This window comes from Hippoglossus stenolepis, chromosome 8, assembly GCF_022539355.2.
Source record: "Hippoglossus stenolepis isolate QCI-W04-F060 chromosome 8, HSTE1.2, whole genome shotgun sequence".
Lineage (NCBI taxonomy): Eukaryota > Metazoa > Chordata > Actinopteri > Pleuronectiformes > Pleuronectidae > Hippoglossus > Hippoglossus stenolepis.
This window is the reverse complement of record NC_061490.1, coordinates 11,582,519-11,609,504: the sequence shown is the minus strand read 5'-3', so window position 1 is coordinate 11,609,504 and position 26,986 is coordinate 11,582,519. Positions and strand designations below refer to the sequence as shown.

General features: G+C 40.3%; 2 protein-coding genes and 1 long non-coding RNA gene across 9 annotated transcripts in view; 2 read left to right on the top strand and 1 right to left on the bottom strand.

Moving 5' to 3' along the window:
• The first annotated feature begins 52 nt into the window (after positions 1 to 52).
• On the top strand, positions 53 to 8,210 carry mal2 (mal, T cell differentiation protein 2). The gene is made up of 4 exons (XM_035162922.2): positions 53 to 376; positions 2,697 to 2,867; positions 4,818 to 5,006; positions 6,954 to 8,210. Exons 1-4 carry the CDS (start codon positions 257 to 259, stop codon positions 7,023 to 7,025), a joined length of 552 nt encoding a protein of 183 aa, XP_035018813.2. The 5' UTR covers positions 53 to 256; the 3' UTR covers positions 7,026 to 8,210.
• LOC118113333 lies at positions 1,772 to 19,425 on the bottom strand. Its single transcript, XR_004697320.2, has 3 exons — positions 19,203 to 19,425; positions 17,796 to 17,874; positions 1,772 to 2,872 (listed from the first exon to the last, which is right to left on the bottom strand). It is a non-coding gene; the product is annotated as an uncharacterized LOC118113333 (long non-coding RNA).
• Positions 10,380 to 26,986, top strand: part of LOC118113331 (protein MTSS 1) — a 50,857-nt gene continuing 34,250 nt past the window's right edge. For all 7 annotated transcript variants that reach the window (XM_035162919.2, XM_035162921.2, XM_035162914.2 and 4 more), the window contains exons 1-3: positions 10,380 to 10,913; positions 13,295 to 13,356; positions 18,931 to 19,004. In XM_035162919.2, the coding sequence (XP_035018810.2) occupies positions 10,842 to 10,913; positions 13,295 to 13,356; positions 18,931 to 19,004 (208 nt within the window). In that variant the 5' untranslated portion in view covers positions 10,380 to 10,841. The remainder of the gene's footprint in view (positions 10,914 to 13,294; positions 13,357 to 18,930; positions 19,005 to 26,986) is intronic.

Sequence of the window (26,986 nt, the reverse complement as noted above, 5' to 3'; positions counted from 1 at the left end):
GAGGTCCGTGAACGCAGCGCAGGTTTTCCAGGGAGTGGCCCCTGCACCTGTCCGACCTGTCTGCGGCGGCAGGAGGAGGAGGAGGTGCAGCAGGAGGAGGAGGAGGAGGAGGAGGAGGACAGGGGACACATGACTCCGGAGGAATTTCCCTCCGCTGCTCCCGTCCTTTGTGTAGCGCAGTGAGTTGAGTGTGGGAGCCGCAGGGTGAGAGGCAGAGGAGAGGGGGACACACAGAGGAGAAGAAGGAGAAGAAGAGATGTCGGAACAACCAGCCACAAACCCCGCTGCCACCACGTACCCTGCCCCGACGATCTCTCTCCCCCTGGGACTGGAAGTACTCAGGACTTACTCTGGAGCTCTGGTCTGCTTAGAAATAGTGAGTATGTTGTTTTTAAAATCATATATAACCGCAAGGTTGTTTTCTTACGTTTATCTGTAGTCACTATTTCTTTATTATGAATTAATGGCCTCGTCCTGATCGTGTCTGTTGTGTCATATATGCCACTGACTATCAGGGTTTTTACTCTTAGTCTAAGTGTTGACAAAACACTGATGCTCACTGGCTTCAGCTGAGTTCAGTGTTTATTTTTGACAACCAAAGCTAAAGAGTTGTTGCCATGTGTGTGGCCTCTCGGATCGAGCGCCTGTCTGTGCCTGCAGGCCTTTACAATATCAATAATGACCTGGATATCATCCACAGCAATACAACTAGAGTCCAATATGTATTATGTGTTGTGGAAGCACATAATTGATCGACCTCAGATTTGTAAAAAAAAGTGTTTGTCCTTCTCTGAATATCATAAAAGACGAAGGGTTGAAACTGAAACCTTCACTCAAAATTAAAAGAAACACTAATATCATTTATCATGATAATTATCGATATCGATTCATATGAAATGATTTTATCTTAATATAATATTTGGCCACATCGTCCCGTGGAATGTGTTCTGAGCATCATCTCCCTGCATCATATTGATATTGACTTCCATTCATAACTTCTGGTTTGAGCATCAGCTTTATTGTCCTTTCATGACCTGCAAGGTGACTTCTACCCACCATGTACCAAGCTTATGACTATTCAACTTATTATAAGAGGTCAACTGGTATGGAAGTTTGAGGTTAAACAATGTGCGATATTGATACACTGGCCGATATATATAATTTAAAAAACAAACAAAATTGGCAATGATTGCTGAGATGTTGGTATCAAACTCTTATGACAAAGAAGTGACGCCGAGATGGAAAGGTGGTGGTTGATATGCCACCAGTGGATAGAAAAAGATATGATTACCTCAGACTATCTAAAGATAGATAATTGATAGAAAATACTGTGAGGTACTTGCCAATCATATGGTTAGAAAACGACTACAGGTTTCTCGTTAATCATTTACAATATGCTATCCGTATGTCTGGTCAATATCCAATATAAGTTCTACCCGGTGTATGATTTCGTCCAACTAATGAATTGTGACAAAGGCACTACAAGTAGGGTGCTTTGCTCTGTATTTTTGTTATCGATTAGTCAGACTGGCTGCAGAAGCTGGGCTAACAATAGCCATGTTAGCTATGGCTAGCTTTAATCTCATCTCAGAGTTCAGTTTTTTGCATAGGTCCATATATCTTTCATTGGGAGCGATATGAAAATTATTTCAGTGTCTTTTCAAATGCATCCCTAGAAGGGATGGGGCTTAATGCAATGGCATGACACAGAAATAAAAAATAGATGTATGTATGTAAGAATAAAAAGGAAACACAAATACATAGACCTTGAATTATTTGTATTTACACTTCAGTCATTTGAACTCTGAGTTGTACCAGATACTAAAACTCTTTTCCAACATGTTCCACCTTTTATTAGCTACAATATATGCTCCATAAAAAGCTGCATTAAAATGACACTTTAGTGCTTTTATCAGTTGTGTTACCTTCATGTTTGCCCTTTTGGAAACCACAAAGATAACATTTGCTACTCTGACATGCATTCTCTAACACAACACTGTATTTTATCCTCATGGCCTCACAAATGACTAAATCTGCATCGCGGGTCAAATTAAGTGCGAATGCTCCCAGTTACATTCGTAGCATTGCATCTGAATGGCTGCAGCTGGCTCATGTTACTTCATGTAAAAGTGATCCCAATGACTTGTGTAGATTGAAATAGAGAGAGAGCACTAGTAAAGCTATCCATAGATATCTTAAAGTGGAAGTCTGGTAGTTTTCAACGTCTCTAGCGGCAGCCGCGACACGGTGGCAGCGGCTACAATGAAATCTTAAGGGGCAACTGCGACTGTCCATGAAATGTCAACTAAAAGTGTTTTTTTTCCACCAAAATTGTTATTCTGGGTCTTTGCTTAACACTAAAGTTTCATGAGACGTGGGTTATTGCAGAAGGACTGGGGGGAAAACGTGAAAATTCTCGAATTGTCCTTTAAGCTGAGGTATAGGAATCGGAATTGGAATTGGAAGATAATTGGAAGTTGTGTATCCCTGAGTACAATACATTGTACCAGCACGCGTACCTTTGTCTTCCAAATGTATCATAAACTGCTGACAAGCCTGAAACCCTAAACCATGAACATTCAAATGGATCCTGTGTTTTTGAAACCTCCCGTCTTGAAGATTGCAGAGCTGTTTGCCAGTATATACACTAACACCTCACACTGTCACCACTGAGAGTCTCTGTTTTTTATCCCCAGTTATTTGGGGGTTTGGTATGGATCCTGGTGGCCTCCTCCAACGTGCCCGTGCCTCTGCTGCAGGGCTGGGTGATGTTCGTCTCCGTCACCACCTTCTTCCTTTCCTCCGTCTACCTCGCGATCCTCGTCACCGGCCTGGCTGACCGCATCAACACCGACTGGAACTTCTTGGTGAGCTGTAGATAAAGGAGCCGATCAGTCTGCCAGTTTGTCAATCTTTACTATCTGTCTGCCTGTGTGACTGATTGAATAGATTTTATTCCTCCTTGATTTGTAAAAATACCAAATTATAGAAAGTGGTGATCTCTCATTCCATACAACGCTGTGAAACAGAGATTGCACCTAAAATGCAAAAAGTCCCATCAGTAAAATCTGAGATGTCTGTCAGTGTTTGATAGTGTTGTTATGGCAGCAGCTCTTGTTTGGTGCATGAACATTAGAGATCTGGTTCAGTGGCAAAACTACAAGTCAATCAATTCCAGATCAACTTGTGCTATCACCTGTCTACATACCAAACATGAACTCTGTGGATGTTAGACGTTAGACAGCTCGGTTATTTGTGTCTTAATGTCATCCATGAATATACAGTATGATGCCTGGTTTAGGCTTTTTCTTTAGACATTCAACAATCACTATTATATGTTTATATATTACTCCTTTTAGTGCATGAAAAATATGCTTGCGTGTGAAGCTGGGGCACTTCCTCATGCTGAAATTTATCAAAACGTAAATCTAAACCATCAAAGTCTGCTGGCGTCTTCTTTTTACAATGTTCTGACCTCAGACACGTTACTATGACAGATTCAATTAGTTAAATGCAAACAAATCATTGGTCTGAAGAACTTTACTGTACTTGTAGTTTTTAACATCTTGCGAGCAACGTGCAACAGAATTTGTATCTTTTCTTTGTGTCATGCAAGATGCAAAACCTGCAGGACAGCAGAAATAGTTCAGTTGCGGTTGAGTTTGAAAGACTGACTGAAGTAAAAGATATAACAGTGTCTCCTGCTTCCGTTCATGACTCCACGGGGGGAAAAGAAAATTCTACCTCCTCTGGCAAAGGAGTCAATCGCCTGTTTTAGTGGGTTTACCCGCCATTTCAAAAACCTGCATATACCTGCTAATGTTAGTGTAAAAGAGATTTAATTCCAACATGTGGATAATTAATCACTTGCAATGCTAAAAATGAGTAAAAATTAAAAAAAGGCTGAAAACAATATTACAAGACAGTCTCTTAGTATTGCTGTGCAGGGTATTTTCCAATTGTGCCATAACTCCAATTAATAATATATGAACACGATTAAAAGAAATTCAGAAGCTGTCCCTTGTCCTTTATGTCATGGCGTTTATGTCATGGCAGAGGACTGTCTGAGTCTGGCCTCTCAGACAGAACCAGTCGGGCCTCAGGCTCCAGGCCCTGCTCCCTGGAGAAAGCAGGCGTGTGGGGTTGTTTGTCTTCGGCCCGAACAATGAGCGACATGGATGATGAGCTCACGCCGAAGCACAACAAAGGCCCGAGTGTAGTCCCGCCTGGCTCACAGAGTGGAGCGCACAAACCCTCACTGGCCGTCTTTCCTCTCGGACAGGCCCTCGTTCTCCTTCCCTCTCTACCTTTAATTCCTTTCACCCCATATTTTCAAATCACTTCAACCGTTTCACCGTTTTTAATTCTCTTGTGTTCTTTTGTTGGATCTGCCATGTGGTGCTTAAGAGTTTATCATAATGGTCCATTCTCTGTCACATAAGCTGGTTTGTTGTGTGAGTGCTATTGTACAGGTGGCGGCCATTGTCTGATAATTGCACTGTGGGATAACATTTGTCATTCTTGGTTCTCAAATGACAAAGTTTCCCACACTTTTGTCCTGAGTAGTAGAATTTAAATTTGAACTTTGCAACCTTAGGATATTCCACCTACGGAGAATATTTCTCACATTTCGACATATTAGTATGCAGAAATAACAGTTAAAGTTTTTTAAATAAAGATAAGTGAATTATATTGGGTCAACTCCCAGAAAATGGATCGAAGTAAAGCGTAACTTTCACTGTGTTTACACCTGAAACATGAAAACAAACCTTTATTTTGTAGTAATTTACCTCTAATCCCTCTCTCCTGTTTCTCAGGATGTGTTTTACCATTTCATAGCTCTGCTGTTCTACTTCGCCGCCTTCGTGTTGGAGGCAGCGACCACAGCAGCAAGAGGAGAGGCCCACATCAACAGCACTGAATGTGGCTGGTGTTCTCCAAACCCTCGAGGCAACATAATGACAGTCCTGAATGAAACGCAGTACGGTATTAATGTGGCAGCCACGGTGAGTGCAGTGCATCTCCTCGAATTAAAGCATTTTAATTCATGTTGTTTTACTGCGCTTGCAGAACTACCTAGAGCTTTTTTAAGACATGAACTGTGGGATAATGTCTGGAAAATTGGGTCCGGACATTTGTCGGAGTTTGTCTTTACCATATGAAGAACACAGCAGGCGATTGTCCGCATCACACGCGTTCGCAACAGGAACATTTCTGTAATATTCAGGCGAGGGGCGGCACCTCGGTGGATCAAGCAGGAGGCAGGATATGACGTGTAAATTTGGCTGCAGAGACAAAAGTTCACGGCACCCTGACACCGTCGTCGGCCCTTATTACCAAAAGCTCTCTAATCCCGTTGTCTTTCCAAGTTGACATTTTCATCTGTGTCTTCTATGTGAATGGTTCCCCTTTTTCATCCTCAGATATTTTTATTCTTCCAGTTCAGCATCTGTCGCGTGTTAGAAACGTCATCAACACGCCCACTCGCTTGCTGTGAATTTTTCCGCAAATTTTCCTGCTGTATTCTCACATGGACTCACTCACATTTTCCGGACATTTGTCTTCAGTGCATGTCTGAAAGCCTCTTGAATGAATATCGCCAAATTTGTTCTGCTGAAATGCATTTGAAAGGTGGAACCAATTCTCATGTTGCAATAGAATTTATACTTTAAACGTGCCTGTGAAAGGTTTTATTAAGGATTTCTTTCTTTACAATAATTCAAGCACAATTAAATATGACATATTTCTCTGTCGGAAAAAAACATTTGGGACATTTATAAGTATAAACTAACCTCCCTGCTGATTAAACTTTGGCTATGGTTTTGTTTGGGTTTAAACTTGTGCAGGGATCTTTTGATACGTTGTAGAGTTCAGTGTCCAGACTAGTATCAGTTAGAACTGTCAGACCATAAAACAGTATTATTACTACCATTTACTGCCTCGTGCTTGTGTGCTAACACCGACCTGACAAATAGAAGTTTACATCCCTGTCTTTTGAGGCTTGGATATTATATGTAGTGAAGAATTTGAAGGAAGTTAATACAAGATTTTAAGTGTATTTTGCTTTAATTATCATATGAATTCATGAGCTATGGCTAAAGAAAACGTGCCCTTTGACCTTTGTGCTCCAATTTCTAATCAGTTCTTCCTTGAGCTCAATGGACGTCTGTGCCTCCTGCCAGCGTGGAGCCATAAAAATGATAGATATACAAATAAATAATTTTAAGAAATTATTATCATATAATAAATTATGTTTTTTTAAGATTAATTATTAGTTGTATGTCACTGGACCCATGTTTGATACTCAAGTCTGTTTTGAGCTCATCAGTTGTAGAATGTGGTTTTTGGACCAGTTTGGAATGAAACATGTTCTGTATATGAACAGTTAGTACATGTCGCTCTCTCGGTGCATTTCATCTCTTAAGATGTGAAGGTTACCTACAATGTTAGTGTCAAAAGAAAAAGAGCAAATTCTTCTTTTTAGTTACTCCCTTGCTACACTAATGTTTTTAGAGAGTTTGTCAAAGTCGAGATACGGTTTGAAACAGTCCCCTCGAGAGAAAAGTTCAGATTATTATTTTGAGAAATAAATATATTTTTTTTACCACCTATAAATAAAAATACCAAATACTGGAGTTTTATATTGACATCCTCAGTGGAGGGTTCCTATTGGTGGAACACTACTCTAAAGAGGTCATGTGTTCCAGGACATTTTGACATTTGTATTTATTTAAATTTATTATTATTATTTATTTGCAGATTTTGCACAGCTAAAAAATGATAAGACAAATAATATACAGTGGTTTATTTTAAAGCTTCTTCCTAAATTAAAAAATTAAAAAATTAGCTGGTTAGACTATTTTAAAATCCTCTAGTTAGTTTGTTTTTCTATGTTTAATTCTTTACAAATTATTTTAGCTTGTGACTGATCTTTTCCCTCCTTCTTTTTCCAGATATTTGCATTCATAGTGACCCTATGCTATGGCTGCAGTATGGTGATGGGCTTCAAGAGGTGGATGGTGTAACCTGGGAAAAAACAACGTAAACAAATTCTACAAACGCTGCGTAACTTCAGCATAAAACATCACAACATCCACCCAAAGCTCCAGAAAAAACAACTGCTACACAGCTTTTATTTGAGTACAAACTCGATAATTTCCCGATGGGAAACTCCTGTCAGCGAGCGATCACAGCGTCAAAGCTACACAGGGAGAGTGTGGAGAAAAGGAATTCTGCCTCAGTCAAAACATCTGTCAAGATTTCTGGAAAATAATATTCCCGCAGGATTCCAATCGTCTGAGGTTTGGTTTCAAGCTCTGTAGGTTGAGTCTGCGTTGAAGGTATTTTGAGAACAACGTTAAAGGAAAAGTAGTTATTGTCCAGTTAGCACCATATGATTTGTATTCCTCTGCTGCTAACCCGATGATTTCACTGCTTTGCCAGGAAAATCTATGTGGGAAGTTTGGGAACGTTGTGCCTTTTGAGGCTCATTCGGGCTCATTTTACGAGATGCAAGTGACGCCTCTGACAGTTGTGGTTTTGTTTTCTTACCCGCTTTGTTAATCATACAGATATTGACCCATTTCCTGAGTCATATCCTCACTGGAGGAGATATTTCCCATCGCCATGACCACAAAAACCCGTCTATGTTCTGTGTATGCAGCTGAAAGGATATGCACAACAAGACCTGATGGAAAAGACCCTGAAAGGCAAAGTGATTGTTTTTACTGTCCTCCAGTTACTTTGGTGCTAAAGTGCCGCAGACCCACTCTAGATTAAACATGTGGCCATTATTTAAACTGTGAGTTTATCTGATGTTTGAATTGCAAAGGTTTGATTACTAGTTAATAGCACTTTTTGTCAACTTTTATCAGTATATACAGCATAAATATTTTTCACCAAATTGTAACTATTGCGCTATTCAGTCAATGTAGTATCTGTTGCTGTTTAAACTTTAATGAGTGCTGTGTGTGACTAACTCTAGTGACTTAGTGATAAATATAACTCGACCAAGGTCTGGATTCATTTGTTTTGAGGCTTTTTACTAAAATCTAATAATCTAATCTGAGCATCAATAAAAATGCTTTTGTCACCTGCTAGATTTCAAATAACAGTGATCGGTGGATTGTTTATATGCTTTAAGTAGTAGGTTTTTACTGTTTGACCATTATTGTATTTGTATGGATACATCATTAAATTTTCCAAATCAATAACTTTCTTAATTTCAACATGATTCATTAGATGTATTTATTGTGTACATTTGTTAGCATAAGGCTATTAACATGTTATTAGTAATTAAAAAAGTTGTTCTAAAAGAAGAAGAATCTGTGATTTTGACATGTGTTGTTTTTAATGCATTGTAGAGCTACAGAAATAAAGGTTTTTGAAGAAGAAAAAAAAGTTTCATAACAGGAATTGTTAATTGGATTGCCTGTCACAGTGTAGTTTTTGATGCCACCACTAAGAGTCGCCAAAGTCAGGAATTCTCAAACCCCACAAACAGGGGCTTCATGGAAGCAAACACAAGGGTACAGGGATGTCCTGCAAAACTTAAAAACCAGGGCAGAGATCCTAAATATAACAGAACTCCACCAGCCCTGTGTGCAACTTGGCTACACCTATCCAGAATTCCTTGGGATTGCATAATAAATCATGTCAGCCCCTTGTTACTAAAAGCTCACTGTTTACGCCACAAATTGCCTTTGCACTTTGATACCTTTGAGATTTTTCATTTACTCTCAAAGCCTCAGCCAATTAGTAATTTATAGATTAGCTTAGTGAACCCAGTGGCAACAAACAGAGTGAAGTCCAGTCTTGTTTCTTTGCGTCCCGATGATTTGCTATTTTTCTCCTCTCTGGAAAATGGACTCATTCTAAACACAACCTCGTGCACTTGCCTCCATAGCAGGTGTTTTTAACCTCAGGTATTTCCAGACTGAACTACAGTCCAGGGAATGTCCACTGTACGTGCATCAAATCAGTTCAGTGACAACATTTTCATTATAAGCATATTTATTTGCATATTAGTATGTGTTCTATTCACTGAGGCAAGCACATTACTACATCTAAGACGTTTAAAACCAAAACAGCAATAATACAGCTTGTATTTTAAGTTGTCAGATAAATGTGTGTCTATACAGCATTACAACGTCTACGTGAATAAAATACAATGTAGTAAGTGAGCAATCATCAGTGATAAAATACCACAAAATAAACTTTCAATCAGACTTGACCGTAAACACATTGTGTCTTTGCTATTATCTGCATGTAGCTGTTCTTGCAGAAACACAACAATGGAAAAGGGCTGAAGCTATTTCTGCTCATTCTTCGTAAAGAATGTGTATATATATTTACTTTCTACTCAACATATAGAACCAGAGCCTTATATTTAATGTGTAATGTGATATAGTAAAGTGCAAAACAATACATTTTTTGTGTTGAGAATTATTTTTAGGCAAATAGCCTTGACACAAAGGTTGCTTGTACTATTCAAACCTATACATCTATAACTGTCATTCTCAGATATGATATTTATAACGCATGCCACACGATTGATTCGAAATTTGCTCCTGTAATTAGAATTTCGGATTAAATTAAAGTGCATCTTAATTTTCCATTCGTACTCCCTGCGGTGATTTTGTATGTTGTAATTCTGCTTTCTACCGCTAGATGTCTTCCGTTATCCACAATTGCTTATCGTGGTTGCGTCAGTTTTCCGCATTTATCTAATGTTTATAGATAAATAACAAAACATCAGCATCAACAATAAAAACTATTATAATGATAATATAATAAAATTGTGTTTTTACCCTGTAAACTGATGAGTCAGTAGAGCTCACAGAATGTGAGTTTTGGAAGAATTTGTTTTGACTATTTCACATTTTCATTTGTTTTCTTATAAAATGCAACAAAATGAAAAGCACAGAGAGACTCGTGCACGCGCTTTACTTTAATTTCCCTCCACATCTGGCAACATCAGGGATTCAAGTAGAACACTCTCACACCGGAAGTACTGTAAGCTTTATAATAAAATAATATAGTATATATATATATATATTTTTTTATGAGTACAAATTGTTTTCCATGTTTGATTTGTATTGCATTCAAGTAATAAAAACACGTACTTATATAGCTTTGAATCAGTCTGATGTTTTATTTAGTATTAATGGTACATTGCTTTGATAACACTTGTAACACAATGTTATTAACTTCAGTGAAATTGAAACTTCAAGAACAAAAGTGTGTGAAAGATAATATTTTAGAAGGACTGGGCTTGTCAGGGTGTTTATAAAAACTTCATTTAGCAGACATTTTATTTTGTTGTAAAATCCTAACCGGAAGTGTGCTTCATTGTCTCCGTCCCTGTGGCTTGACGCGTGTTTCGGTGTGGAGCCTGTGGAGCGGGCGGATCGGCGGCACTAACACTGTCGGTATTTACCTGTCAACACACGGGACAACCAGACCAGCCGAGCACCGTTGGATTGTTTCTACTTTAGTTTGCAGCAGTAAACAGCGGAAGAGCCAGACTCGTCCTCGCGGTGCCGACATGGCTCTGACCCGGGCGGAGCGGAGCGGAGAGCGGGGTTTAAATCTCTCCTCTCGTCCGGTCTGTTGACTGGAAGGAGTGAGCGGAGCAGAACCGAGCTGGTGCTTCTCTCAGATAAAGAAGTTGTTCTCCATTGTCCGGACAACACAAACCACGCCACACGGGTTTTCTACGTGTTTGTTCTTTAGTTTTTTTCTTTCTCCCTGGGGTCAGTTTTTCTGAGTGTTTTTCCCGGAGGGGGCGAACTGAAGGCGGCTCACCGAGTCGGGACGGACCGCCGGAGCTGGTCCTGAAAATGGAGGCTGTGATCGAGAAGGAGTGCAGCGCGCTCGGGGGACTCTTCCAGACGGTCATCGCAGACATGAAAGTAAGACTGGTTAACTCTCTGCTGGTTTGTTTTACCCGAGTCTCAACCAACGGCTAACTACCCGGGCGAGTTAACTGGTTAACGTGAGCCTGGTGTAGGTTTGGATTCACCTCAACAGGAAACTCAACAAGAACCGTGTTAGTTAGTTTAACTTTAACTTTAGCGAGTCATTTAACTTAAGTAAACTAACTTAAACTTCTAAATTTAGATAGGTGCCACATTAACCTTTTTAATTTAGGTTTAAAAGTTGAAAAAATGCAGTTAATTTGAGTAAATTTAGGCAACTTTCTCCTATTTTCTTTTGCTAATAACAGCTATTATAGTGTTTCTGGTCCTAATATACATTAACCTTGGATTTGTTCTCATTTTTATTTTTAACAACAAGCTTGTTTACATACATATTCCAAGTATGTGCTCTACTCGAAAAAAAAAAACAGGTAAATAAACAGACAAGTAAATAAATGAATAAGTACATTGTTTTTTTTATTTAGTTCTAGTTGCTCTTTTATCATACTTGACTGCACCATGCTCCATTTTTACCCGTAAACACATGCGTCACTTGCTCCAGTATGAATAGGATGCTGCTCGATAAAGCCTAAATAAGGGAAATCACCAGTCACAACAAATGGGGGCACCAACCTTTTTTTTTTTACTATTTTCTGACGGAGCTTGGCCGATGAGACAATTAGCAGATCTCCCAGCTGCCAAAGGAATCCAGGGAATGTAGCTGCCAGGGTAGAAAACTACCAACAGGCTCTGAAGGCTCTGACATGTGCAGGGTCAAATGGCCAGCCATCAGGTCTCGCTGGAGTCAGAAGGTTTGTTATGAATACTGCCCAGACAGTCAGCACTTCTCTCTAAGCCATGTCTCACTTGACTGTACTGCAGGTGGCTCACAGGGCCTCTCTCCCTATTTCTGAACTGTCAGGTAACTATGCTGACAGAGGACACCAGTGAGCACATGCAAATGCACAGCGTCATTTGCCTTGTCTTTACATAAGGCATTCAAATCTTGGTCGGGCTCTTTACGTCAGATGGGGTTTGGCACTCACATTTCCCTTGAGCTTAAGAATTTGAACTGTATCTATGAGCAAGAGAGAGGAATGCAGTGACAGATCCTCGGCCAAGGTGCTAGAGTTTTTGTTATCTGCACTGAAGCAGGTAGAGCGGATAGATGCAGACAGACAGACAGACAGACAGACAGACAGATAGATAGATTGAAAATCAGATGGCGAGCAGAGGCAAGGACGAGAGAGAAGGCAGAAGGCATTCAATCAAGCTGCACCAAATTTGCCACACTCATACATATCAGTCCCCTAAATATGCCAGATTTTTCTTTCATCAAGATCGATATATTATTCCTTGAGAAATCAGTGAAAATGTCAAGACAATAAAATAAAACACCCTATTTCTCAATGTTAAAGAAATCGTAAAATTGAATTATTGGATCCATCCCCTGATCTAGAGCCTCATCAAAATTTAATGGGTTCTTCCCTGACCCATACTGCATTCTGTCTTGTCAGACACCAACAAATGCCACCAACAAATGGCAGATGAAAACATAACCTTCTTGGTGGAGGTTACAAAAGGAATAAAAGTGATGCAATGGAGACACAAAGAGAGACTGTACATAGAAAGATGGCTGTTGGGTGTAATGTTTGACAGCATTACATGACATTCCTCGGGCCCTCGACAGTAGTAGCACATCAGTGACAAACGTGCTCATGCTATATTCATCACTCTATCGTGTGTGGTCCTACTACCGTGTTAGCCTCCTCTTGTCGGCGCATTAGGCCACTTGTTCTTCAGGTCGGTTTTTGCATTAAAAAAAGCTCTTTTCTACTATTTCCAGCCAAGGACCTGAATTTGGTAAATTTAGAGTCCCATTGGGAACCAGGCTCATTATACCATACTATTAGTGCCCTTGTTGTGGAGGGATCTTTCCAAAAGAGGCCTGTGACCCATTTTACAACCTAACACATGCAGGACATGGTGCTGATGTTTTTTCCCCCATCAATAGATAATATATTAATAAAATAAGTTAAACAAAGTAGAGAACCAGATTTTTGGAAAGGTTCTGAAATAATTTATGATCTTACTCTGTATTTAGAATTACTGTTAAAATCCTGCTGGACTAATTTTCATCCTGTATCGTAAATTCTGAGCTTCCCTCAGGTTCACTGGCTACAATATGGAAAAACATATTTTTGGAGGTGACATAGGGTTACATGTGTGGAGAAGTGTTAGGCTTGGTTAGCTCTGTTTAGCCCTGCAGGTAAGGTGAGGCATCAGTATGGCCTCAGGTTGGTTGAACTGTTGTGTAACAGTGAGAATTCTGAAATCTGTCCTGATGATTGTGTCACTCTTGTTTGTCCCCACAGAGCAGCTATCCTATTTGGGAGGACTTTATCTCCAAGGCCGGCAAACTGCAGTCGCAGCTCAGGTGAGAGTGTGTCTGTAAGCACGTACAACCCATTTCTGTGGGTTTTTATTGATAACACAAACTACAATAATTACAGTTAAAAAGAGGAGATATCAACATTTTCTCGTATTAATTTAGCTCTTCCAGGGAGCGATGAGGAAAAATGCCATATTTCCAACACATTGTCCTGTTTTTCTTTGTTTTGTTGGTTTGTTTGGGTTTTGACTAGGGCTTTTATATTTATTTCATAACACAGCACCACCTTCTTCTCCAATTGTTGAATGGCACCTTGCCACAATCTGTTAGTATAATACATGGAAATGTAGATTAATTTGTGAAAATGTTCACACAATTTTGATGTAAACATCACTACAGATACACACAAACTGTGGTGTAAAACAGTATTTAGAGTATTAACCTGGCGAGGGGAAATATCAGTGCGATTGCATAACATCCATGTTGACGTCCTCATACACTGAAAAATCTCATTTTCCTGGCTTTTACATATGTGTCAATTGTTCTCCGGGAAAATTTTAAATGGCCACGTGTCCTGAGACTAACGAGCACTGACAGTTCACATAAAAGCCCAATGTCTTAATAATAGTCTCCAGAGTTCAATATCTGTCCTCCTCCCCCATTTAGTCTTCTTTAAGCCTGATTTAATTTGTCTTTCCAATGCTGTAAATTTACACACCTCCTGCCAGAGTCATTCCAAGTCTTGTGCTAACAATGCATGCCAGTCCCAGCCACCTTTGCTAGTTGGTTTTAAGTGGCCACGTGTCATGTGACAAACAACTTATGACAGCTGAAATAATAGCTCATTGTCCAGCAAGTACAGTAAATACGGATATCCTGTGGTCTAAATTACTCTTTGATTAACAATGCATGGCAGTTCTCTAGCCATTTAAGTGTCCACGTGTCCACAGACAGACTAAGACTGACAGTTGTATAAAGGCTCTGGGATTAAGCAATACTTTCCAGGGGCCACTCAGTGTCCCACTCTTCCATTTTCTCAGTATTAAGCCTGATTACTGGTGATATGTTATTCAAGTGTCCCCATCATTCTGGGGTTAAATATGTGACCTTGCCATGCTAAAGCTCAGGGGAGTGTATGTGGCCTTGTTGCTAATGACTGGCTGTTTATCAGTAGGATGCCTGTGTGTCTGGACACCAGGGCAATGATGAAAGAACAATTGTATCGGTTATTGTGCTGGTGAGAAGGTGAGTTGAACCTACAATGTCAGTGAGATGGTTTTATGCAGTCATAGTAGGTTAGTGGCTGCTTGATGATGAAAATGCAGTGGAAACATTTTTTCTTAAGTCTTAAGACTTAATTTGACATATTTGTTGCCGTCTTATACATGTATGATTCCTCTTTTTCATCCTGAGATATTTGTAGTCTTCCCCTTGGGATCAACAACCCCACTCGCTCACTGGAAATTTTCCTGCTGTATTCTCACATGGGCTCATTTGGACATTTCACTAGGGGCCTGGCCGCAAAAGTTCCAGGAAATGTTTGGACATTTGCATTCTCAAATACAGCCGCTTCGGAATATTTCAGGAAAATGTCTGAAAGCAGCTTGATTCTGTTATTCAAACTAATAAAACAATTGTCCCAGAAAAGATCAATTCCTCCCTAACAGATTGAGTTGAGTGCCATTCATAGAAAGACAACCAATGTTTAAGCATTACACTATGATTAAACTTGGCCTACGCCCTGCTCCAGGCTGCAGTGGTTGTGGCGTATGGCTGTAACGATGCCCTTGGTGCTGAAGCACTAATAAGTGTGGGCTTGCTTACGGTGACCTACAAATAAGACTTTTTGTCTGCTTTAAAGCTGCTCTCAAATGTGGCCAAACTAGCCCTTTTGACTGCAGCCTAACCCCCCACCCAACGACCACTGTAATCTGGCTGGGGACTTGACTGCATAGAGGGGCACACACACACAGTAAAACACAAACACACCCACCTTCCCTCCCTGGCCTCGATAAGTGACTAGCCAGCAGTGGAAGCAGCATATGTCTGTTTGTGTAATGACGTCCTGAGGCCGACTACTCTGTAATTTAGCCCCTCTGCTCCCCTCTCACAAAGCAACTCGGAAATCAACCAATTACAGTGTTGGGGCAATTCTGTCATTTTTCTTTTGGTCCAAATATGGTCTTCTGGTTTTAAACAGCCATCACACACATGTCGTATACGGTCTTATACATGTATGCACACAGAAGAGCTTTGAAGAAAGTGGGCTGGGTGGAATATGGACTGGCTGATTTATAATCACAGTCCTCTTTTAACTTGTCAGTGTTTGGTCTGTTTGGTGGGTCATGGTTGATGCAGCTGTGCCAGAGCAAGACTTACTTCCAGGCCTCCCTCCTCCTGGGTTCGATCTCAGTTTGTGGAGAAAAGACCACCCCAAATATATGAAATTCAGCTGAGTAACTGTATGGTTACAAAAGTAATTTGGTCTCAGGAAGGAGGCTGATAGTGTTCAGACAGTAGAGTGACATCAGAGTCATACAGATAGACTGGTTGATTGAGTACTATCTCATGAGTCACGAGTCTTGGTATGTGTTACCTGAAGCAAGTGGGGTCAAACACAATCTCTTTCTATGATTCACGTAAAGTAGAGTTACATTCTAGTTTCTGTTGAAGTAAGAATAGAATGCATCATTGTCAGAAAGAGCACGCCGCTCTTCGACACGAGGGTCTATGACTTGGTCGTTTGTCTTGAATCCAGGACGGGGGCGTTTTAAGGCCGATGGTTGAAGTCCGGTCATTTTTGAAGTACTGTGTTGTCCGTTAAACTTGTAGCAGCTTTTGGCAGCGATGCCCCTTTCAAACAGAAGTCTAAGACTTTCTGGCTCGCTGTCACATCTTAAAATAAAACATGAGAAGTTCCCAGATTCCACTGTCAATTGAGCAAGAAAACATTTTTCTTTCCTCAAACAATTCTTTGTGGAGTGTAAAACTGTGACTATTCCCTTTCTGTTTAGTGTGCATGAAAGTGTAGTGAATGAATACTCCAGTTTAATATTTTAGGGTTTGTCTCGTAAAAGCATGGAACACATTACAGCGGAGGATCATTACTAGTAGTTGTAAACCACTGCTCACTGTACTTCAGTGCACTGGTGCCTCTGATATTGAAAGCAGGCTTGGGTTCAAACCACTTCCACGCTAAAAACCTGTTTTGAATTAATGCGTTAAACTTGACTGAACAGGACTTTGCTGTGAGTACTTGTAAAGTATGATCCATGGACCAACGTGTACATGTTATAAATTAGTGGAGGCAGATATCAGCCGGAGGTTCCTCTGGTGCCCACACTGGGCTGGAAATAGAAAGGAATCTGTGTGTGAGCCTTTGCGTATGTTTCTTTTTCCACTCGCAGGACACACCCAGGGATCTTCTGGTCAGCTCTACAACAACACACCATTTACTAGCCAATACTACATTGAGTTTGATTATGGATAAAGGAAATGATTGTTGCATCATTGACTGGAAGCTAAAACTTGGAAAACGCTTTTAATGTAGACGAATGTTAAGGCATATAACTTAGTTTAGATCAACTGTAAATTGATGAAAAGGCTGACAACTTGAGAGTCTTGAGACAGTTGAGATTTAAAAAAAATTTGTAACTCAGCTTTAGTTTAGATTAATCACAAAAGTCATGGATTAAAAGCAGCGTTTCCCAGAGAATTAAATTGAATCTGTGGCTGACGCAAGGGTGCACATGTACGCGCACGAAGGATACTCATGCGTAATAGCTTCCGAGTGACAGCTACACATAAGGCATGTTCAAACAAATGCGAAAGTGCACCAAACTTGAACTCCACACGAAGCCACGCTATGGATTTGCTTTGCCACTTCCCCCTCGCTTGCATAGACTGGAAGTGAACGGGAGGCAAAGGTTCACGACTGCTACATTCACATATGTGTGACCATGCCACATTCTGGATAATTCATTGGAAACACAGAAAAGAGCACTCCATCGTATTTTGATGTCGGACCTTGGCATGTCAAATTTGTTTACTTACCACACTATTACCGATGTGTTACTGTTTTTACCTTCAAGGTAAAACACACACTGTACACTTTACATTAAAAACACTGTGACTCCATCTGCAAGTCAAACTTGAGTCACCCCCTTCCAATATTCAGCTCGTGGTTTGCCCAGTTGTGAAGGGTATCTGTCTTGAGTGTTTATGGAAATTCCCAGCTTGGGGTTTGAAGCTTTTCTTTTGGCCCATGGAAGATAACAAGTGTTTTCACATTAAGGTACTTGGATTTAGAACAAACAAGCTTTTGTGGTTCAACATGCCTTGGAAAATGTGCAGACAGTTGTGTTTCTTTGTGTCGCATTCACGACTGATAGATAGTCTTGTCTCTGCCGAGGAGATCCGATATCACACACATGCACATGCACATGCCCACACACACACATACCAAGTGTCTTTCATCTCCATACCTGTGATCCTAAGAGGTGTGTTGTATCTGAAGTAGACGCCACACCTTATGTTCCCTCCACTGGGACAGCCTGCCGCCAGCTAGAAAAAGTCACTGGTCAGTCAGGAGGCCAGACAGGCAATCAGTTGGGATACCACTAAAATGGTGTCTGTGATGACTGAAACAGAAAGTAATCTTACACCAATCTTATTTCGTCCTCTCCTCAGTTTCCTGTGTATGCAGTGTTTTATACTGCCATTTTTCTTGGCAGACCGTGCAAGATGGTAGATAACCAGGTATGAGTTGCAAATGTGCCACAGGCCCCTGCTCCATTTTGGATCTGAACAAGGTGCATCCCACATCGATCATTTCATTGACCTGTAAAGTGTTAGTGTGGCAAACTCAGCTCAAGAGCTGCTGAGCCGCACAGATTCCAGCAGACTCCAAGTAATCACATAGACATTCCTCACACAGCAGGGCACGCTCAAGTTTTCACACACACACACACACACACACACACACACACACACACACACACACACACACACACACACACACACACACACACACACACACACACACAGTTAATGTATACACACATCATACTTAATTTTATCTTCCAATGAACATGCACATACTGTTTGTGCATACATGTGCGAGATGTTTTTTAAAGAGGAAAACCCCGATATGATGTTTTCTTCATCTTAATCCATTTATGTCTCTTCCTGCCAACATTGTATGAAATTATTGCAGTTGTTAAGCTCGCACCACATGTGTATGTGCGTGTGTCTCTGTCATAGGTCACTTTCTGGGACAAATTTCAGCCCTTTGGGAGAGTTTGTCCAAGTCTGGACAAAAACTGTGTCTCCAATTGCAAATAGGCTAATTTTTGGGACAGTGGTTTAAGTTGAAGTAAGTCTTCAGGAAATTTATTTTTACATCTAAAATCCCCAAAGGTGACCTATGATACCATGTGTGTGCATTTATTTATCCTTTGACTATCTAGTCCTGCTTCCTTTAAGAGTATTACACTGGGATCTTTGCCTTTGTGTGTACAGTCTATATTGTTATAAAATAAGTTATTTGTCTGTATTTCATATCTGTAAAGTCTGATTTTTTTTTTTTAACTAAATCCTTTTCTTCGTCTGATCTCCTAGAGCGACAGCGGTTGCCGTGGCTGTCTTCCTGGACGCCTTCCAGAAAGTGGCCGACCTCGCTACCAACTCACGAGGTAGGAACATGCAACCAGACGTAGAGGACTGACAGTTCCTTTCTCTAGCTATACTTCATGTCTTAAAGGAATCAGGACTCATACTTGATAGACCCTGTTGTCGCAGTGTGCTGACAGGGTTGAACCAGTTAACTCAGTGTTTAAGGGTGTGTGAGTCTGGGCACCTATGTGTCAGTGTGTTTGTCTGTGTAGCTCTACCTTGCAAGTCCAGTCTTTCACCCCACCGTGCTGAGAAGCTCTGTGGGTTGTTTGCTTTATCGTATGGGTAGTAAATCCGTCAGTGTGCTGTTTGAAGCTCTGCTGCTGGCTTTGTCTTCGACCTCTACCCCTATTTCCCTCTGCTTTCTGCTCCCCCACCCCCCACCTATACAGCACCTCTGCTACATCTGGGCTCTCCAGTAGTGTCTGCTTCAACTCTCTGTGTGTGTGTGTGAGAAGGGATGAGAGGGAGAGTGAGAGATTTCATCTCTCTCTAGCTTTGACACCTCCAGCCTTGCTCCATACTATTAATAGGAACTGAGACAGACACACACATTCATCACCTCACTCACTGTAGAGACAAAGAGAGGGGGGCAGTGCGAGTGAGAAATGGGAGAGTGCAGGGAGTCATCATTCTCTCTCTCCTCTCCCTCTCTCCGTGTAACACACACATTATAAATGTTTGCTGTAGAGGAGTCAGATTCACTGAGCTGAAAAGCGTTGCGTCATCTTACATCACTTTCCCTCCCCATCCTTTTCTACATAATTTGTCTAAGGTAAACACTATCACATAACGCCCTTATCGTTTCTGTGCTCGTTGGCTCATGTTTCACGTCACAGCTGAGCTCTGCAGCAGATAGGAGAGTATGGGTAATGAGTTGTACTGCAGGTAGGTAACCTGTCTATCTGACAGTTGTACCAGGCTATTATAATGACCAGAGTTACAGACCATATTTTCATTTGCTACATTATTGGGCCAGTGTTTTAGGTTTATACCTTCCTAAATGGTTATGAAAAAATCTATACCCCTGGTAGTGGCCGGTGAGGTACTATATAGTTACCACTTGGACAACTTTGTATGGCAAATAGCTTTTAATTAATATCTTCATCCTCTTATTTGTATAGTTATGTGTTTTTAAATAATCAAATGAAAATGTTATGAGTAGCTGATATGAAATTGGCACTTGATTATTCTTTGCAGCAGCTCAAACATCAATATATCGATTTGGGCTGCTGTATAAATGGAAACTAGATAAACTGGAGTCCCATCACAAACAGTCTTTTAATGACTATCATCCTGCAGATCGGCTTGTTTGAGTTTCCCATAGTTACTAGAGAGTTTTTGAATTGGACATGCTATTGAGAGCTTCACATTCACATGCAAAATTAATTAAAAAATCTGTTGAACACTTACAAGGTAGGAGACTAATAAGATAGTTGTCTTGTTTTAAATATATTAGTAAAATGGTTTTTGTGGTGGCCATGGTTTCTAGTAGCCCAGAGCCTTGAAAATAATGGGATAGAGTTTTAGGTCATTCCTCACAGCAGTCCATAAAATGTATTTGGGAAAGAAAACTTGATCATCTGAGTATAATTTACTGAGGGGTTATTTGTCTACAAACCAAACTGCCCTGTTGGAATCTACTGTATCTACAAAAACTGTTGTTTTGCGCATGTACAGTATTGGACCTCTAGGAGTGACCGGGGTAGTCGTCTTTCTGAACATATCACTTTCCTGTATTGTTCACCTACAAAGCAGAAGAGCAGAGAGAAGGAGATGTCTCGAAAGACATCACAGCCTGGGTGTGTCTCTGTGTGTGTGTGTCTCTGTGTATGTATGCTCGCGAGTAGCTTTGATGTTAAAGAGAATCTGCATGGTTTTGTGTGTAGACTGACAGACGAGTCATTTTCTTTTTGTTTGTTTCAATTAGCCAGAGGCTGTTGAGGCCGTACTGTATACACACACAGTTGATGGTGACTTCTTTCCTTCATACTTTCTATTTCCCCCGGACCACTTGTCCTCCTGTGTGCCATCTAGTCTTAAACAGTTTCCTACAGTCATCAATATGGTACCTGCATTGAAGTCTGTGTTTTGTGTGTGTGAGGGCTAAAGTAAAAATATAAACAACTGTTCTACTCGCCACCACCGCATCATAAGCTGCTTTCAGACGTGCACCGCAGTCCGAATATTTTCCTGAAAATGTCCATAGGGGCTGAAGGTGAGATCGTAAAGGTCCAAGTTAGCTCTGAGCATTCTCCAGAACTCCAGCCCCCTAAATGTTCGAGGGAACCAATGTGACAATAAAGCAGGAAAAAGTCAGGGAAATTAAGAGCGAGTGAGTGGGCATAGTGATGATCCTTTCTAACAGACACAGAAGTGGAAAGATACAAATATATCAGGGTGAAAAAGAGGGGCCCTACAAGTATAGGACACAGACGAAGATGTCAACTTGGAAAGACAACGCGATTCAAGAGTTTCGGTGATAAGGGCCAATGCTGGTGTGTATGTGCTGTAAACAAAAACGGAAATCTAATGTCCTGGCTCCTGCATGCTCTACCCAGATGCCAGTCCTTGCCTGAATGTTTTGAAAAGTTCATGTGTCTGAGATCAGCTATAGAGAGGCAGCGTCTGTTAATGTTCTCACGGTAAAAAAAAAAAAAAGGTAACCAGAGATTTGACAGTCTCTTAATCAAAACTTTGAGCCACCTTTGTAAATGGTTTTGCCGCTTTCGCTTTGAAGATATTGGCTGTGATGGTTGCTCATAAAGACTCAAACGTTTATCTATTTACTCAGAAGACTTTGATATTTGACAGCAATTATGCTGATAGGTGTTCAGATGAAAGTTGCTCCTTTATCAGTGCTATCAGTAAAGCAGCATGATCAGAAAGGGCATCCTTGTTCCATCCTTGATATGGGTCATAATGAAAGTGTACTCTGTGTCACACGTGAACGCAGGGGTAGATAATAGAGGCAAGACTGAAGCTATAAATTGCACAGAATGCTGTAATTTTGACATTAATGCAAGTGGTTTTTGATTTGGATCCACATCCATGTTGATTTATAATGAAAGATGGCAATAATTGTCTCATGTGTCCCTGTGGGATCTTTGTGAAACAAACAACCTTTTAGTGTAAATATGAGTAAATGCTCATCGCATGAGCTCATCATTGTGGTGTAGTAAAAATCCTTTTGGGCTGAGTTTTTGAAATGCGCCAGTGAAAGACTGTTGCTTCTTATAGTTGTCAATTGTTGCATGCTGTTTGTAGATGTGCATTTTGTTTAAGGGCTTTATTCTGACTGATTTATGAGAACCACATGGCTGCAACAAAGAAATCAGAAATCCTGAAAAATCGGAGACACTGCTGGAGTGTTTTTCAATACTTGGACTAAGTCACAGGCATACAGTTAATGCTAGAGAAGAAATGAGGATTAAGATGTAATAATTAGTGTGTACTACCAGAATAAACTCACAATGAGAGAGATGTGCATGTCCTTCGTTTTTGGGTTGAGTTCCAGCTTATTAGTTTACAGTTGAGTGAAATGAAATAACTGGAATGCCAAGTGGGGAAAGTTTGAACAAAAGAAAGAAAAGTAGACTTAAGCTTTCAAAATAAAAGCCTTTCTTTGCCTCTTTTGAGCTCTATTATTCGGGCTCTATTGAAGTTGACAGTGAACACATACTCAGCAAAGACTGGATCTGCTTTCTTTAATAGAAGAAACTACATGTACACGTTCATATTTATGATGTACAAACAACTGCTCGTGAACACAGAGCTGCACGATCGTATCCAAATAGATTACACACCTCTTATGCATTCAAGTGTTTTTTCAAAAACGCACACACGTACAAACACACACACACACACACACACACACACACACACACACACACACACACACAGGATTAGCTGAAACCACCTGTTTCACTGTTGGATTTGGACTTTCTCCATGCACATTCACTTTGCTTAGTTGTCTCAGTCTGATAAAGAACATTGGAGTGTGCTTTGGCATCTCACTTTGTTTCTCATTTCTACATTTGTTACAGCTGCCTTTTGCAACACTGCACAACCCATCTGTGTATTTTCCTTCTTGTACGTGAAGATCCATGGTTATTCAAGAGAAGTTGAATCCAGGGCAACTGGACCTAGATGTTTCACCTCTTATCCATAATAAGGCTTTGTTTGTACTGTCTGAACAGTGGGAGGACCCAGGTATGTAACCTCTGTGGGGTCATTATCAAGGCCACTGGTGTCACTTGGTTTGTTAATAAGAAGATAATAAGAAACCAAGTGACGTCAGTGTCCTTGATAATGACCCCACAGAGGTTACATACCTGGGACTCCCAACCAGGCAGTTATTTATTTGTCAAGTTTACTCTTAGAATATCAGTTTCTAAATTGTTCATATATATTCAGCTTTATTCATCAACAGATCTTTTAAATCCTATCCCCGTGTAGATTTGTCTTTCATCCCATTGTTTGCTTTCTGTCTTCTGTGTTTGTCCTTGCAGCCGAGTTTATTTTAGCAGTTGGCGCTAAGCATGGACAGCTTAGCTTTGGCTATTGCGTTTGTTTTCAAAAGAGATCCCAAACAAAATGTCAGCATTTTCTAAAAACACACATTTGTCACTCAACAGTGAGGTTCAACAGACATGACCTGAACATATTTTTGACGTGCATTGATTTACATTCTACACAAACCCCAAGCTACCGAAATATGTTTGTGCCGTCATGTTGACATACCAGCATTAGCACTCACATGGGACCAGTCAAACTATCACCTTTAAAAACCCAATGTAAGATATTCTTATGAGACCTAAAAGGGAGAGACCTTGTTAGAAAGCAAGACTTTTTACTTGTAATGGGTAGTGTTGCATGTCAACGTTTCTGGGATGTTTAAAACCTTTGTCCATCCACGGCAGGAGTTCGTTGAATTTTTAAACCCAACACATTCAAATCTGTTGTACCTGCAGCAGTGCAGGTGACACGAGGTCACATCCTTAGTTTGTTTGCTGTCCCTGAACTAATTTACCTATTTCCTGAGGAACTGAATTCAAAACAATTTTTTTTCTATTTATCACCTTTTCTTTGACCTTATTTATCCTCTGTCCATCTGTCTGTCTTTTCCCTTTATGAACCTTAAACCTGCCCACAATGCAGAAAACATAACATGCTCTCATATTCCTGTACGTATCCATGAACTGTTGGCGCAAACTCATGCCCGCACGTACAGTGTTTGCTGAAATAGGTCTAATGGTTCAATTGGATTTAAACTGTCATTAAGAGTTAATGATTAAATACGTTTTTGGCCTGATTCCATAGAAGTGCTCTGAACAACGTCCAGGAAACTGAAAAACAAACTGATACCAAGAGGTGTCTGTGTAATTGTTGAAAGGACAAATATGATACTCTAATGAATCTTTAATAATCTCTCTATTTATCTTTATTGCTCACGATGCAGATGGCCTCCTTTGATGGTCTTGAATGAGCCACCGACTAATGCAGAGAGGATAAAGACGTGTTTGAGTGTACTTGTTGGAATCTGTTTATTAATCTTGGTCAAACTAAACGTGTGAAAATGAGCAGAATGACGCACATTGATTCACATCACAGTCTGTCCATAATCTCCGTGACTAATTATCACCTCCTCCAGTATGTGATTTCACTGCAGTGCCTGAAAGTAGTCAGCTGTGGAGAGCCCTCCTCAGAAATCCAGAGAAATGGTATGTTTTTGGGATCAGGGCTCAGTTGTCATGATGCATCTATGATCCAATTATTTTAAAGCAGTTGAAAACATTGAAGATGGACCCAGTTAATAGAGGGTGCGCTTTTGCAGAGGTATACGCTGCATCATTAAAGTGCTCTTGCATTGTACTCTACCTGAAGTTTTTGAGAGGAGTAGAGCATTCCTCCCCTAATGTTTGAGCACATCATTTGCAAAAACACAGGCTACTACATGACCTGATTTTCTAAGAAAATATTTCATTGTTGTTGTTCTAATTTGTATACAGATGTTTTGTAAAGCAAAACAAACAACCCTACTGTTGTTTTACGATGGTTACGTAAAGGAAGACCAATAGCTACAAAACTTGACATTTCATGTTCTTCATTTTAGCTCCATTTCAGCTGTTGGCTGAGACAAAACCAGAAGGGTTGAACTATGTTGCCTCCATCTGAAAAACTGAGAACTGCCCTGGTCAGTGGGGAGGAATGAAACAAAGCCCTATTGACTAAATGATGAGAGAGAGATAAAGAGAGAACAGAGGAGGCTACTCTGGAGAATAATCCTTTCTCTTGTTTTATCAAGCGCCAGTTAATTTTCCATGTAGTTTCCCGCTTTCCCTCTGTTTTGTGTCAAATCTTAATCGTGTCATGGTTTCCTTCTTTGTATAATGGCCTTGTGTGTGTGTGTGTGTCTGTACCTCTGTATTTATCTTGTTCCTGTAAATCAGGGTTACCTCTTTGTGGTACTCCGTTTACCTAGTGAGATTTCCACTGCGTCAGCTTCAGAGAAACAGCTGATGGCTAACAGGCAGTACAGAGGGATGAGGTCACTCCACACAACCGACCAGAGAGGGAGAGCAAAAGTTGAAACATATTTACTCACGTCAGAGCCTTGAGAACTGGAGTATGAGTCAGACGAAAGTATGTTACTGGTATGCAGACAGGGACGTCCTGTAGGAAGGTTTGTGAGCATCTTAACGTCTCATTAGCTTCATAGAGAGCAAGTTTTACCAGTTTTAATTTGAGACATAATTAGAGGTCTGGCTTTTTTGAGTCTACCATTGACCCATCTTTAAATCCCAGTGTCTGAATCTTGAGAGCCACCTTGGAAAAAACAACAAGGAACTAAGTTGTGTCTCATTTAGAGCTTTTACTCTGGGTTGCACAGTGGTACAAGTATGGAATTAACACAAGCTGCTTTTGGAAGTGTATAAAATGTTAGGGGGATTGGAAAATTACATACCTCTGCTCCTTTTATTGCATATTCACTCACACTTCACTGTTTTAAAAATAACTAGGGCTGTGTCACCTGTGGGTTGACAGCTGTCAGGACACTTGCTCTCCATGTAGAGTGAGTATTCGAGCATATACAGTGTGTGCTTGTAGAATGCGTGTGTGTTAAACCCAGCGACTCTGTCAGCAGCTCTCACATTGGGTCTGTTTGGACACGTCTCGATCGGCAGAGCTGAAATGGACACCTACCTCAAAGCCAGCATGTAGGAGCCTGTTGCATCCATTTGGACCTAAACAAGATTATACAGTCGTACTTAAGTGTTTCTAGAGCAGATAATTACCCCAACTGCTGCATTCGCCTTTCCAGTTATTCAAGAATAATTAATCGTTTAAAGAACATGACATCACCATCAACAACTCTGATGACTGTAATTATGTGTACGCTGTTACATTTTGTCATTTTATATGCTGTTTGTGGTTGAAGAAATTAAGCTGTATGAAAATAGAGTTTCGTTTGGACACAGCAAAATAAGCTACATTAGCACATTCAGTAAGAGAAGACAAGAAGACTACCAATGTAATTTTATACCCACAGTATGATCAACATATGTATTCCTTAGAAATATCTGTTTCCCCAAGTTTACAAGTAAGTGGCTTTTTTATCTTGATGTAAATCTGATCTTGCCAAGCCCTTAAATGAGAAATGAGATCAACCTAGTGTGACACACATCCTGTTTGTTTTGCAGTACACCAGCCCTGGTGCCGTTATTACAATAGCAGTTTTTTATCCAATATGTCTGTTTCCCTCCAGGGTCAGAAACAATTGAGAAAAACAAAGCATCAACCAAACATAAACATTAGTATGTTTCCTAGGAGCAGCCCAGGATGTCTGTGTAAGCTGCAGCCTTTATACAACTTAAAAAGAGGATGTGGTCTATTAGATTTACTTGAATTTCTGGCAAAATGTGCGAGATTTTTCTGTTCATCTCATAATAAAAGTGTAATAGTGTATACTGGGAATATTGTAATCAACACTAAGGTTAGG